General features: G+C 37.2%; 1 protein-coding gene, 1 long non-coding RNA gene and 1 pseudogene across 6 annotated transcripts in view; 1 reads left to right on the top strand and 2 right to left on the bottom strand.

Annotated features, from left to right (window-relative positions):
- Positions 1 to 16564, top strand: part of LOC139443141 (uncharacterized) — a 31051-nt gene that overhangs the window by 1533 nt on the left and 12954 nt on the right. For 4 of the 5 annotated variants that reach the window (XM_071224092.1, XM_071224090.1, XM_071224089.1 and 1 more), the window contains exons 2-4: positions 14337 to 14534; positions 14701 to 14831; positions 16006 to 16132. In XM_071224092.1, the coding sequence (XP_071080193.1) occupies positions 14337 to 14534; positions 14701 to 14831; positions 16006 to 16132 (456 nt within the window). The remainder of the gene's footprint in view (positions 1 to 14336; positions 14535 to 14700; positions 14832 to 16005; positions 16133 to 16564) is intronic. The other variant, XM_071224091.1, reaches the window with a different exon arrangement.
- Positions 449 to 6267, bottom strand: LOC139442177 (uncharacterized; annotated as a pseudogene).
- On the bottom strand, positions 1595 to 2526 carry LOC139443142 (uncharacterized). The gene is made up of 3 exons (XR_011651719.1): positions 2490 to 2526; positions 2119 to 2203; positions 1595 to 1634 (listed from the first exon to the last, which is right to left on the bottom strand). It is a non-coding gene; the product is annotated as an uncharacterized lncRNA (long non-coding RNA).

The raw sequence follows: 16564 nt of genomic DNA, 5'->3' as shown, positions 1-16564 counted from the left end.
TGGATCGGGTTGTCAGGCCGGGGGACTTTGGTCTACACTCGATTATGAACAAGCCACCATGGTATATTACTGACTACAACTCAAACAAATGTTGTGTGAGAGATTGGACCATGAGTATGCCTTGCATTTTCATGAGTAGGGCATTATATAAGAATGTTGAAATAAATAAAAGGGACACCAAAGTGACAATAACAATGTTTTCGAATACTTCTCGAATATTCCATATATGACTTTCTCCTCGATTCAGATGTGTCAGTTTTATTTTGTCATGGAATCACAGCAAGTAATTCATGCTAATGGAGATTTACCCACAGCAAAGCTTATCATGTGTCAGGGAGACAATCGAAATATTTCAGAAATTGACAACGCTGTTGTCCGGAGGGTTGCTAAAATGCTCTTAGGTTAACTTTGGTGGACTGCGTTGATAAAATTGGTTGCTAATTATTTTTTAAAAAGCCAAACAAACCTCCGAGGCCCACGCTATTCTGCCAACGGTGATGGAGTGAATGGATCCCTTTAGTGTGGAAGGCTTCCTCATGGTGGTTAACAAATCATCCAGATCAGAAATGACGTCATCGCATTTTGCATAACGCTTGCCAGACATTTCTTCCTTCAAGTTTTGGAAGATGTGGAAATCTGAAAGAGCCAAATCTGGTGAATAGCGAGGATGTTCAAGGAGTTCAATGCTGCAGCCATACATGCACACATGATTGTCCTAGTAGAACAGCACACCTCTGAAATGATATGAAATACTTTCGAATAGCCAGGTCTGATTCATAATTAATCCAAAATAAAGAATGTTTATCAATAAAGGCAGGGCGGGACAACTTAGGAATGGCCAGGAGTCCGAACTTGACCACACAGAAGGAAGCGAGCTACAAAAACATGTTTTATATCATTGGAAAGATCTCGAGGAGACGAATCCAAATAATGTGTGTCCCGGTGTGTACACATGTTTACAAGCTCAAACATTGGCTCAGAAAATGCATTACTGCAGAAATTTCTGGCAGAATTTTTTTTTCTGCAGAAATTTCTGGCAGTATTTTTTTTTTCTACAGAAATTTCTGGCAGTATTTTTTTTTTCTACAGAAATTTCTGGCAGAATTTTTTTTTTTCTACAGAAATTTCTGGCAGATTTTTTTTCTGCAATAATATTTAGCAGGATTGTTTAAATTCAGGAGAAATAAGGTTCAATCATTGGTTCAATCATTGGATAGTTTAATCTGGAGTTGCTTTAAATGACCTTTTTCCCAAAAACAAACATTTTTAGTTCACATGATTACAAGCACAAAAAATAAAACTAATTTCGTGAGATCTTTCAAAAAAATATTTATTCACATGCTATATTACAAGACATGCCCTTGGGCGACTTTGCACTATGTCTCATGGGTGAGGCGATGTTTCCAGCGATGGGTCCTATCACAGAAGAAAATAGCTGTATGGATGAGTGGATCCATATTGTCTAATATAGCATCAGATAAATTGCAGCCTATATGCAGCTTAGAGTTTACAATAGAGCCTACGGCATAAGATGTATTATGAATGTAAATAGTCTGCTTTACTTACGTTTTCTTCTCAACATACTTGAAATGCATTTTTTTTCGTCTGGTCATTGAAACCTATGTGCACATATTCTGAAAAGATATGAAAAAAACATTAAAATGCTTTTCATTTCAGTAATAAACACATTCCACATGCCTGAGCCACATGAACAATGTAAGAGAGGTGAGGTGAGTTGAAATTGGGTTTAACGTGGCGTCCAAGATTATTGCACATATATAGCGACGTGCATGCGTGTGTGTGTGTGTGTGTTGCTGCTTGTACTAGTCTGGACTGATTCTAGCCCACTAAAATACCATTCCGCAGTTTAACATGAATACCCTACTCAGTACACAGTACAAGACTCCAAGCTGACCAGTCCCTGTTTTAGCTCCCTAATGCAGAACGCGAGACAGGGTAACAACAAGTACCATCTTTTAACGTCTTTAGGTATGACGAGGCCAGGGATCGACAATGTAAGACTTAATAAATTTGAATCATAGCATATTTAAAGTTCAAGGTCACTTAGCATACGTACAATTGAAGGGGTATAAACTATTTAAATATTCTTAGAGTTACCTCCATCAATGCGCTCCACATGACCAGGGTACCTATCTGCTCTGTGCACCAGCCATGGGGCCTCTACTTCGTCACCTTTCTTTAACTAAATCAGATATATAATTATATATTAATTCTTGTAACCTGTTCATTAATTCTTGTTACATGTTTACCAATTCTTGAAGGCTTAAAAAAGTCACAGTGAAAAGTTTTGAAAAGTTTTAGACAATACAAATATGTAAATAGTGATGAACTCCGAAGATAAATATAAAAATTCAGATAAAAAGCTATGAGAAATTATTGATGGTAAGAAAATCATTAATCATGTTAGAATCTGTGTGAAAACTTTTATAACTGATTATGTTTATGCTCTATCTTTGTATTCTGCTTACCTCTAACCTAATCTTGTATGTTATTAGCCACTCGTCTAAGTTGTTGACAGTCCAATGTAGGTTCACGTTCTCCTTTTGGACCGATAATATTTTGGCTTTATACCTGTATTTGTTTTCTAAAGATAAAAATAAATCATGATTGAGGCAGAATATGAAGGATAACATGAATTTCCATTTTCACTGTTCTGTAAATAACTTTTGCCCCACTGACATTTTCCCAGAATCTATTATTAACAGATGGAAAACACAACACTACTGGAATACAAAGTGTATAGAAGTTCTTCTAAAAACAATAAGTCAAACCACCTAACTCAAACCACTATGCACTTCCTGTCAGAAAACATTTAACTTCTATCACATGTCTCCCTAATTTTGATAATACAATAACAAGTTCTTGTCAGTAACTGTAACCATGAGCTGGACTTCAAAAAGAACATCAAATTATAAGAATCATACTACTCAGATGCTACTAACATGTGTTAATCTGCATGTCATCACATAAAATGTCAGCTTAAAACCCAGAGGTTTCAAAAGAGATGAAAACTGGAGTTACTTGGCATAGGTTGTAGCTGGGTAACAGATGGGAATGATCAGACAGAAAGGACATTATGTTATTCAGCATAAACTGCAGAAATGGTTCCGTAATGAACACAAATGTCATTTTCACTACTGCCGCAATGCATTTATGTGAGCAATTTCAAGAGTCACAAAAAGTGTGATCCTTCAAGCAAAGTTTCTGTTTCAAAGAGCTAAACAGTTCAGATGAAATGCCTAGTATGAAAAAGGGGGACAGACAATTGATTTTCAGTCAGGAGAGTTAAAGCAATTAATTGATATAAAATAATAAATATTGATACATAAGGAAGATCATGATCCATCAGTATCTCAGCAAATCGTTGCAATCTGAACATAATCATAAAAAAATACTTGTGTGAAACGTGATGAAAACAATTCAATATATGAAATTTCCTTCAACAATGCAAACAGTAATTACATACCAAAAGCCATCCTCCTCAATGCCTCCACAATCATGCCAACATTGAATTTGCAGGGGGACATCTATGGACAAAATCAGTGTTATGTGTGTTTACATTAAAGCATGGTACTAAGTGGACAAAGAGGATTCAGTCATTTCTGTATATTCTATTTTGATGTTTTCAATTTATATTTTAACAATTTAAAGCAAGTGCATATCAGATTGTTTGAACTGGATACTGATAATTCATATCTTATACCAGATGCTGTATGACAAATAAGCCAAATAAGGGAAGAAAGATACACAAATACCATCCACATTGTATTAACACAGTGCCTGTATCTTTTCCTGTGTTAATTTCCAGTTTTTCACAATACTGATCTTGCTATAGGAAATGTGGTGATTATCATATTGATAAGACAGTGAATCATTAGCTCTCATCTGAATGAAACCCATGTGGATAGTAATGTTGCCAAGGATCATAATCAGGGTCAGGCATCAATTTCAGTTATAGGCATGCACAGCAACAGTGTCCATGGCCCATGAAAATCCACATACATGTATACACTAGCATATGAACGTGTCAGTTACTGCCCATTATTTCTACAATCTGCTCACCTTTTTATGTGCCGCCTTCTTTGCAAGTGTCTCAACCTGAAAGAGAATCAAACTATTGGTTTACATATATCAGGAACTATCTACCATTTTTAAAATATTAGGGTTTAGTCAATTAACTATAATTCAGTTATATATATATATTAACTTACCATTTTCTCAGTTTGCACAATCTTAGATGCCTGAAAATAATAGGTCAGATTAATTAGAAGCATAAAAGGTCATAAAATGATCCTAAAATGGGCCCTTTTTATAGAATTTTGGTACTTAAATGTAGTCCACACCAAAAGAAACAATCAGGTGCTTGATCAGTCTGCCTGACATGTATTTGACATTAATATTCCTTTTATATGACCTGGCACTTAGTTCAGAGAAGATGACAAACGGAAGTTTTATAACAGACAGATGGATTGAGGAACATTGCAGTGAGAGCATTTATTTGTGTGAAACCATTTATTCAAATGGTTAAGTGTTAAAGGAATGTTTGAAAACAGCATTAATTCAAAACTAAGTCGTCCATATATATCCAATCCATATATGGAAAGCTTTCCTAACTTACCTTTTCAGATCCTGTTTTCCTCATGCTTCTAAACCTTGAACTTGAATGTGGAATCTGATAAAGAAAGTATTAAATACCTTATGCATATGAATGATATCATTGTTACTTAAACACCACTCTTACAAAAAATTAACTATTACCAAAAACAACATTGTATTCATATTCAAGTCTGCAAGACATATTCAAGACATGCAGTCACTGAGCCTTACCATCACAGCAATAACATTACTTTTCAAGCTAATATTGTAATTCATTTAATATACCGGTATGTTGTTCATGAAATGATTAAAGTTTAATTACCTTTCTACTCTTTTGTGGTACTCTTCCTTTGTAATGAATCACCTGACAATAGTAGTTTTTCGTAAAAATACCCTAGTAGGTACATAAAATTACATAAATTGCATACTTCTCTTATCATAGGTATTCAAAATAGCTTATTTGATCATGTGGATCATAATAACTTTCAGTTACATACATGTAGTAATATTTTAGTATAATTAAGAATAACAAACCATGTGTACACACAATGTTTAATATACACTGTAAAATGAGGTTAAAGTAGTATCAAATCTGACAAAGTACTTACTGGAAGATCCTGGCATTCCATGACGGGTAGATTCTAATAAAAGAAACATATCATATGGGTGTATGCTTCCATAATATGTTACTCACTAGTCAGTTGAACTTCTCAAACAATTAACACACTTCACTTCACGTTAAGTATATGCAGATACATGCAAAAAGAAAACTGCTGAATATTGGGTCAAAATAGCTTTATAAACTTCTGACATTTTAAGTCTATGGCAAGATTAAGTATTCGGTCATAAAGAAGTTAGTGAGTTTAACACCGCTTTTAAGAGTATTACAGTTACATGTATATCGTGGCGTGTCAGTTTAATGTGGGAGGAAACCCCTAAGTGATGCAGGTCTCAGACGTTTACCACTTCGGTGAAACCCACGAGCACTGGTATGGTGCTGACAAACCTAGAACCGGGGCAAACCAGGAGTCGAACCCACAATCATAGGTTTCTGGTGTGCCCAGGGGATGCAACTCTGTACAGCGAATTGCGGCGCCATAGATGAATAGGCCACATGTGTCCCCAGTAACAATAGTATGCAAACTTTACAGGTACAGGTGGGCTATCTGGGTTTCTGTTTCTGCTTTACTAACCTCATGACGTTCCTGTGCTGATTCCTCATGGAGTAACCCCTGCAACATAATGTCAACGTCAAACTAATTCAGTTGAAAAATGAACATTATATATAAATGACATTTTTTCTGTGGATAAATGAAATGCCTAGTTCAGACTATCCACTCAAAGAATCAGCAACTGGGCTTCATTGCTCATCCAATATTAGGAGCCTGTACATGTCATGTAGGTTGCTGTTGTCATAATGTCACCACTAATGGCCTCATGACCAAGATTAAATAATTAACTAATTGTCCCTGATAAGCCCTAAACATAAAGTAAAAGCATTAGCTCATATTAGGTGACATGGTTCATTTTCATTGAGTATGAATTGTTGTAACTCACCTGAACTAGGGTCACTTGTAGGTCCTGGTCATCATCATGGAATGCATAAACCTGTAAACAAGACAATGCAACAGATACAGAGGTCCTTATCATATATCTCTTATTTTGTAGGAGAGGATAGGGCTCTTATGCTACTAAACTGGGGAATTTCAGGTTAGAATTGGTCCACAAATGTGCATGGATTGTTGCTCATAACAACTATCAGGCTGTCTTCAAATGGCTTAAATATTGCCAAGTGTGACATTAAATAACACGACGGACTGAACTTGTCATGATATACATAATGCACAAACCATCCAGAGCGCCATGCGGCCAGCCTGGTACTCACCACTGACCACTGCGCCGGAATGTATATTTGGCGTTGCTGTTCAAGTTCGAATTTCCGATAGGCCTGTCCGATAGGCGCATTTCTGAAATAATATAAGGTGGATTCAGTCGGAATAAGGATAAGATAATGATCACATAAATTTTATTGGAAGCTTTGAAAGTTGAGGATCGGCGAAACCGTAACATACAGTGTAATTAACAAAACGATCACATGGCATGATAAAGGTGGCGCTGATAAACAATACCCTTCGACCACGCGCGCGAGACAATGTATCACCGTATGAAGTGACAATACCCGAAAAAATTTAATTACCTTGTTGGCAGGAAGTCTGGCGGCACAGCACGTACAATATGCATCGCTAGGGTATTCCAAATTGTCTCTCTTCCCTCCCCCCCCCCCCCCCCCCCCCCCCCCCCCCCTCAAGCACCAGCTTTGATGGAGCAATCAGAGAAGATGAAATATATGTTGATTTTAGGAAAACATTAATACAAATTTGTTATATTCATAAACATCAGGTCTTAATAGTTATTTTTATAGAAATAATTCGAATTTGATTTTGCTTTTTATCTCTAGTTTACTAAAGGGAATAGGCTGTATATCCGCTTTGTCTAGAGCTAGCTTCGCCAGTGAGTCTGCTTTTTCATTTCCATGAATATCTATGTGAGAGGGGATCCAACACAGCTCCACCTGTTGCCCTTGGTCCGATAGTTTTGTATATTCGTATAGAATATTGTTGACTGTGTTTGGCCTGGAGTTTGAGTTTCTCCCACTGATGGCCTGAAGTGCTCTTAGCGAGTCTGATAGGACGACTGCCTTTGCTTCCGGGAGTTCCGGTATGAGTGCATGATGAATTGCCTCCATTTCAGCCGTGAATACTGACTGACCATCAGGCAAGCGAACTGAATGTGCTTGGGGTTTGGAGCTGTGGATATGGATCCCGTAACCAGCACTGTTGTTGATAGGATTCTTGGATCCATCAGTGTATATATGGGCCCAGCTGTCCCAGGTAGTTTGAATTTTAGTGATAGCTACTGATCGTAGTAGGGTTGGGTTTTCTCTTTTAGTGACTTCTGATGTTAAAGCAGTGTCAACTTTATGAGTTTGTAAAGTCCAGGGAGGGTGTAAACCTTTGTAGTGACTTTCTGGAGGCTGAATGTCATCGCAATTGTGACTTCGAATGAGTTCACGCACTAATATCCCAGATGGCTTTAGTGAGGGATTTTTTCGAGCTAGGGCTTCATCTCGAGCGTTTTTGTCTTGCCATATCTTTTTAACCAAAGGGTTTGATGTTCGTCCCCAGAACGATAATATTGCCTGCTCTCTTCTTAGTTTCAATGGGAGTTCTCCTGTTTCTACTTGTAGTGCTTCTAGTGAGGTGCCTGTCGCTGCGCCTGTGGCCAGCATTAGGGCTTTGTATTGTATTCTGTCTAGGCGCCTCAAGACAGTATTTGATGCTGAGTGAAAAGCCTCACAACCATAGTCAATTTTTGATCTGATAAGAGCTTTGTAGAGGTCCAGCTGAGTGTCCCTCGATGTGCCCCAAGATGTGCCTGAAATTGCCCGTAATACGTTCAGGTCTTTTTGACATCTGTTTTCCACATATTCTATATGCTTGCGCCAAGTGAGGTGTTGATCAAGGATAACTCCAAGAAATATTGCAGATTTTTCGAATTTGATAGGTTTGCCTTTTATGGAGACACGGGGTATCATAGCATCTTTCCCACGGCGTTTGAATAGAACTCCAACCGTTTTTTCACTTGAAAGGGTGAATCCCCATCTATTGCACCATTGATCTACTCCGTCCAGGGCTGACTGGAGTTTTTTTCTGATTTGTGAGATATCTCTGTGCTTTACCCATATTGCTCCGTCATCAGCGAACTTAGAAGTTTGTGTAGGAGAGTTGACATGGTCAAAAAGATCATTGATCATGATATTAAACAGGGTTGGGCTTTTGATGCTGCCTTGTGGCGTGCCATTGTCCAGTGCCATAGGATCCGATCGATTGTTCCCTATTTTAACTGATAGCGACCTGTCTTGCAGGAAGCTGTCTATGAAGTTTGCCATGTTCCCTTCAACTCCATTTTGTGATAGTTTTGAGAGGAGTCCGTCATGCCATACCATATCGAAGGCTTTGCTGAAGTCAAGAAATACTGCGGCTAGGTACGATTCTGAATATACACGAATATATACAAGTCACAAGACAAAAAAGGTATTTACATGAAAGATATTTCAAATCTCGATGTTAGAGACCCTGAGAAATGTAGATTTAACTGAATCCAATCCAATCAAGTGTTACTATCATTCATTACAAATGGATAATACGATATTGCATTATAGAGAGGGTAATTATAGCTACCTGGAGGAGCAACCATTTGTCCACTCTTTGAAGTTGCCGCCAAACCAGACGCGTAATTGTAACTCGCAAGAACACTGTGTACACAGCTTCTTTCTAAATTTGGAGAAGCGTAAGTGTGTTGAAAGAACAATATGAATGTAAGTCAGGCATGAAGTTGTGCGGAAGAACTGTCGTGAGACTTTATAATCCGACAGTTGTTCATATATGTTATTTAATGCGTGATTGGTATTACCGCTTAACATGTAGGTTTGTATTTATAATAAAAACTATTCGTTTACATTTGCGATACAATATAGAATGTTGAAATAGTTTTGTCCGGATAGCAACATAACTGTTGCATAGGATATGTTGTTTAATGATAATACTATATGAAAATTCCTCCAGCTGACTTACACTATGGATAGTGAACAAGACAACAGTTATAGAACATCACGTGTTAAGGTTGATGGAAACGGCAAAATATTTATTTACAATATATGTTTTTCCAGGGGAAGAGCCTGTTACAAAGTCTATGTCTAAAAATAGAGTAAACTCGCTCCTTGTCGGACAAAACTAAATGTAATTAGGTTAACTACCTATGTACATTATCAGTGGATTACTTGAATTAATATCAAATTGTAACCTGAGATGCTGGTGCCAAACCTTACAACAGATTACGTGACCACCCAGTGAACATTCAAGGGGGCGTGATATACACCCTTGTGTTTGATTTGCAAAACCAATCAGCCGTGGACGCCCGACCATAAAAATGGTGTATGAAGATTTAACCCTAATTATGTATCGTTAAATATCGTTAAATCTTCGAGAACGTTCAGTCAGGCGGTCAAACGATAACTATTCAACAAGTAGGTAAATCACATCGAAAACCCAAGTTCTGGTCGCAGTGAGAAGCTCTGGATGCCTAAGCATGCAGGGTTCACCAGCTCTGCTTCAACAACGTTATCATGGGTAAGAAGCATTTTATTCTATTTTTGTAAACCAAACACTGTATATATCTTGAAGAACGTTGGCCTTCTGTTTGTATCACGATTTCTTTATGAACATATTCATCGAACATGTTGCTACCCATTACAGATATTACCAACGTCATCAATAGTCAAGACAGACACCTTTCTTCAAGAAATCTGCCCAAAAAGAAAAGCACTGAAATTGGTAAGTAATGTTTATGTGCAATATGGTTAAATATAGTTCATTTATTGCATCAGCAATATTAGATAGAGTAAATAAACATGTCAGGCGAATGTAAGGGTGAGGTACTCCATCGGTCTTGCGTTTCGCTGGGGTTTTTTAACCATCACCGATGGTGTTGCCAATTTAAATTTTGTTTCGGAATCAAAGCACGTTGCATGATTTTTTATCAAAATTTCAACATGAGCTAGGAAAGGAAGTGCGGAAGAGCCAGGGCTCTGTGAAAATACGCGGATTGTGTAGCCTATATATGGCTTCACGTGGCATTATATTGGTGTTACGTACGTAGTATACCAGGTAAGTGTTACCCTCATTGCCGACAAGGCCATGACTTAATTAGGGTGTGAGTTGGTGGGTGGCTCGGGCTACTCTGTGGTGCTTACACAGTAGGCGTGGGGCTAGGCAAGTTTACGAGACATACTCTCCAGTGATCCTAGTGATAGAACCCTTTCTTTGTTTTTATAGGACATGTCGATATCGAATTTCTGAAAGCCCAGGAATAATGCAAAATCTTTATTAATAATTGCTGTTTCCAACTGGATACATGTAAAAGTGATCTTCAAAATGGAACCGAATTTAGCATGAAAACAAAATTCGATAAACGTAAGGGTTTGACAAGGAGTATTATGGATAAGACCTGATACTAATTATATACAGTCACTACCAGTAGTCTAAGGCATTGCAATTCACCGTGCAAAGTTGTGTCCCTTGGGCACGCCAGAAACCTATGGTTTGAATCCCGGTTCGCCCAATGTTTCTAGGTTGTCAGCACCATATCTGTGCTCGTGGCTTTCCTCCCACATTAAGCTGACTCGCCGTGATATACCTGAAATACTGTTCAAAGCGGCGTCTAACCTAACTCACTCACTTATTCCAGGTGAGCGAGTGTTCATGTGCCACACTGAATAAAAGAAACCATAATTATTATAAGGAAGTATGTTGCACAAAGTTATTTAATTAAATGTTACATCCAGTTTTATAGTAAGTCAATTTGTCCATGTGTCTCTGTAACTGATGGCAACCAATGAAATAACACTTTCAGTACAAAAGTTCCCCCAAAGTACCAGTTACATGTGCCATAAGCCAAAATTAGCTGCCCGCTGTGGCTCAGTGTATACTCCTGAATGGAATTTGCTAATATTAGCTATATATATGGCATGCATCACAAAAGGTCTTCAGCAACCGATGCTTGCCACAAGAGGCAACTATGCTTGTTGTAAGAGGCGACTAATGGGATCGAGTGGTCAGGCTCCCTGACTCGGTTGATGTGTGCCATCGTATCCCAATTGCGTAACCTGATGCTCAAGATATCAGTCCCTGGATGGACTGGTCCAAACTCAAATATTTACAGACTGCTGTCATATAGCTGGAATATATTGTTATAGAAACAAGCAAAAAAACACAACAATAAGTTCACTGCTGCATCCTAGCAACTGTATTTTTGTAAACAAAAAACTAAACCAAAACACATATTACTGTCTACATATCCTATTGGTAGGGAGTTATGTAGATTCTTATTTAGAAACCAGTGGAGCTTAGTATCCACAGTGCACATATATAGGTTACGTTATTGTAGTTTGTCCAGTATTATTAGTAAAGGATGTAATGGGATTTGTTTTGTAATGGGGTCGTGCCATGTATGTCAAGACATTTGTTTGTACATTATATTTGCAACACACATTTAGAAGGATAGAAATTTATCTTTGTCTTAGGTAAATGCTTGGTACAGGCCTGTTGAATAAATTCAATGTTTGTCTGGTAGGCTTGTGGATTTCTGAGAATGGAAATTGGCAATTGTTATATTTGTATGACTATCCAATTACATTAAAGTTGCAATTTACGTATCGTTCAAATATTTATTTGACATTTCCAGGACCAATAAAGCTGCAAGATTTTGTCGGCCAGTCAAAAGTGGACGTTGCAATCCAAGGTATCACTTTTAGTGCTATCATGAAGATAGTTATCAATGAAATTATTGGTATATGATTCCACATACAATATCATGTATTGCGTATTTATTCCTTGAGGCTATACTATACAATTCAAAGTAAATGCTGAAATCACATGTGGTTAATATTTTTATAATTTATGTAAATTGTTTTAAACCACATTAGAATTGTTTTGAAGCAAAAGTATTTCATGTCTAATTGCTCATCCCAAGTATAAAAGAATCTGCACACAATGTTGAAACTTGAAAAATGCACAAGATTGATTTTTCTCTCAATATTCTCAATACTCAAATCAGTATTCTGTAAATAATCAAGTTTTGTACAATTTGATTTGTTTTCATAGTGATAATACTGATGTAAATACTATTTTCAGGTGAAACTTTCTTTCTCATGGTGGGGCACACACATGAAGATTTGGATCAACTGTTTAGTGTATTTGCAAGGGAACTTAGACAGAAGCCTGCAACAACCCGTGATGGCCTCCTACAAGATTGGGGACATCCGGACACCCACCACCAAGCTATCAGACTTCAAGCCCTTCATGCCTGCCCCAAGGGAAGTGACAACCCTCCCAACTAAAGTTCAAGAGGCAATAGAGAAGAACAATGAAAAACTGCAAAAACAATCAAAGGTAATTTCAATAAATATTGCATTTCTTTTGAAATATGTATTGTGATGTGTAATATTAGGGTTAGTCAGGGTTACTTAGAATATGTGTAATGTGGGCAGAGAAACAACCCAACTTCATGAGGTTACTATTTTTGCTTTTATTGTATAGATGCACTGTGAGTTTAATTATGTTCTCATATTCTTTACATTTATTTTATTACTTTCAGATCACTCTGACAAAGCACCGAAGACAAGCATCAGTATCAGAACAATAATGAAGGAGCAGCAAGTATTGCTGAAATGTACATATTTTTTGTCAAAGCTATGTGGCTAAGATATTGCCGAGGATTGCATTGCAGGAGTTTTGTACTTTGTATGTTTCGTGTTTCTTAGTAAAGCTGTGTATTTAGAATTGTATGTATATATATATATATATATATATATATATATATATATATATATATATATATATATATATATATATATATATTAGATGAGATGTGCACAATGAAATTTATGAAACAATATATGCAGTTATATCGTAAAATCTTGGTTGTGTTCTATTTTTTTTCCATGTCTGAAGTTAACCTACTTTCAGAGTACAGTATATCACATGTAGGTTGTTTCTTTGAATTTCAACAGGGGATTATATATTTGGTTGGCCCCATGGAATAATTGTTAAATTTATTTTTTGAGAATCACATTCACCTTTAATGTTGTACACTTCAAAGTCGTAAAAAGGCCATTGAAGATGGTCACTGAAATTCTCATAATAATTTAGATAATTATATGGTAAGCTCAAGGTTCAAGGATTTGCATCTGTCTAGTATACAAAGGTATGAGGCCAACATATTGTTCCATTGTTTAATTCGAGTGACGTCAACTTTTCCTGATAAATTTGGTAAATATAATACCAAGATAAATATATTCAATTGCTGAATTCAATTTAAACACTCTAAAGATTGATGTTTGATATTACTGCAGAAAAAAAATCTGCCAGAGATTTCTGTAGAAAAAAAAATGTGCCAGAAATTTCTGTAGAAAAAGGTCATTTAAAGCAACTCCAGATTAAACTATCCAATGATTGAACCTTATTTCTCCTGAATTTAAACAATCCTGCTAAATATTACTGCAGAAAAAAAATCTGCCAGAAATTTCTGTAGAAAAAAAATAAATTCTGCCAGAAATTTCTGTAGAAAAAAAAAATACTGCCAGAAATTTCTGCAGTAATGCATTTTCTGAGCCAATTTTTGAGCTTGTAAACACATTATTTGGATTCGTCTCCTCGAGATCTTTCCAATGATATAAAACATGTTTTTGTAGCTCGTTTCCTTCTGTGTGGTCAAGTTCGGACTCCTGGCCATTCCTAAGTTGTCCCGCCCTGCCTTAATAATTGTTGAAACTCAGCAAAAGCTTATGCGGTGTTTCGACCTTATATGAGGACATCGCATATCGCATATATATCGCATCCTCAGTATACATTGATGACAAGTTTTGTCCTAAATAAAATCCTGCATAGACATGTTTTATGATGATATATATTCCAATTAATTGTGTGAGTGCGGGTGCTACAGTTTCGGCAAAACCTGGTGTCATCGCTGATTTTCAGTGGTCGATTCATATACTTTTCACAGCTATTTCGCCCTTGACGCCAGATGGAGTCTGTTTCGGCGGATAACCTAAACGGGCTGTTCTCCTGCACTGACAATCTATATTCTTTAACCCTTTAAAGCCACTGAAGAAAAGTACATATACGTTGACGATGACGATAACGACTGGTGGGAAGCCCGGTATCATTGCAACGAGACTTTTGGAGGAGACCTTTTTGTCCCAGTAACAGAACCCGTCCCTGAAGATTTGTTCCGGTCTTTAGACTGGAATAGGCATTACTGGCTGGGAGCTATGAGGTATTCAACATGGAAATGGACAGGTAATGCAATTGTAAACTACATGGATAAATATAAGGATCAGTCAATAACCGTTTATTATCTATAGTATTCCTGTATCGTTTCCTAGTTCTTTTTTTCCACAATGTGGTTCATGCATACATGTGAAAAACACATGGCATTGTCGTTTGCAATGATATATGGTTACAGAAGATGGGACTCCACTATACACCCATATCGGCTACACGTCCTTGCCTCAAGAAGAGGGAACGTCCATACCTGATAATTCTGTATTCAGTTGTCACCTTTGCTGTGACGAAAAGGGTGCATTTGGCCTGAGCGTAAGATACTTGTTTCATGATTTGTTAGTATATCAATGTTTTAAAACTGTTGTCTGATAGATATTAAAATTTAATTATCTATTTCCTCAAGTTACTATTGAAACAGACGAAGTATTATTGTTTATTTTAAACAGACATAAAACATTTGCTTCTTTACATGGTAACAGATGTCAAACTGGGAGCACATAACTCATTTTATCATATAATGGGTAGGTTTCTCGGCAGGATAAAGCCAACGGATAAAAACGATATCTGTTGAGGTCATATGCGGATAGAGATACAAATATCAAAGGTCAAGTAGGGACTACTTTCACTGTTTATAAACAAACATGGCGTCGCCCTCGTCATTCGGCGATCGAGTCTGAATTAACCATCGGGAATCTGGATAAACTACAGGGATGATTGCTATCATTATCAAAAAACAGTCTAATGTACTGAGAATCAGTGTCTAACTGTGACGTAGCTGAGGCATTTTATAAGTTTTGGCAACTTTGGAGATATAAATTCTGAAACAATTTTGCGAGGGCACGAGGCCCAGCCAAGCGGGATCAGTAGCCATATATGTGCTTGTAGACCTCTGCGGCTTAAAACCTTCTCCACATATTAAAATAGTTGGATTGGGCCGAAATATGTTTGAATTGTTACCTTGTTTCGTTTTGTCGCTGTGTGTACATCTGACAACACTTCTTAACGTAATGACAGGACAGACCGACTGTCAACAACGTCTGACCGTGGCCGTGACGTCTCATAGACTAGGGTTAGAGTAGCTTCCCTTTGACAAAGGGCAGTTAATTACTCTAGCGGACAGACAGATGGATTGCCGCGAAAGGCAATTAAAAACAACCGTTGTTTTGCGTATATGTTGCTTCGCCACTGTATAAGAAACAGATTTCAGTTGGAACTATATTGGCTACTGCCACTGTCCGACTGACACATCACTTAACATGTGACGTAATAAATATTAATGCGCGCATTCCAGGAAAACTCGCAATGTTTCGGTAATGTTTGTGAGAGAGGGAAAGCGATTTTGAAGCACAGAATTAAAGAATGACATTATATAAAGAGGTTATCACGCTTGAGTAATGGACAGTTAACTGTGAAATAGACTCAAAACACATTCTTTTCTTTTTATTGATTAAATAATTAAGTGATCTTTTGAATTTTGTACTTGTAGAGAGACATGTGTTATTGTCTTAGAGAGAACTTTGAAGCTAATTATATAAGTATACAAGAGATGCCATGTCCTGGAAACCTGGATGAAGTGTGTGGTGACGCCAACGGAATGTCGGTCTATAAACTAGGTATTTCTATTATCATGTTATTTATGATAAATATTGGGGTTACATAATGATTTTGCATTAAGTTAGTGCACACCTTTTCATATTTTCAGTTTGGGACACCAAAGAGTTTTTTTAAAAAAAAGGCTTGACATATTGTATGTCGAAGGGCAATGGGTAATGGGCAATGTCACAATAGAAAAACAATGGTTTGAGTTGAACTGGAATGAATCTGCTTGTGTGGCCTTATACAACTCAGATGTATAATACCACCGTCACAGTTAAGGTTGTTCGCGTTGAATTTGCCCTTATTTTCGATCTATTTGACACGCGGCACGCAGGTCATCGGATGACAATGACAATCTATCAGTCGTAAAGCATGACCATCCGATCAATTCTAGACGGCTTTTACAAGCTTAGGGTACCGGGGACTTATTTACCCCGGACACCCAAAGA

Source organism: Haliotis cracherodii, unplaced genomic scaffold, assembly GCF_022045235.1.
Source record: "Haliotis cracherodii isolate W230 unplaced genomic scaffold, xgHalCrac1.p SCAF_5, whole genome shotgun sequence".
In the NCBI taxonomy this organism is placed as follows: Eukaryota; Metazoa; Mollusca; class Gastropoda; order Lepetellida; family Haliotidae; genus Haliotis; species Haliotis cracherodii.
The sequence above is the reverse complement of the archived record's forward strand: the minus strand, read 5'-3'. Positions and strand labels throughout refer to the sequence as shown.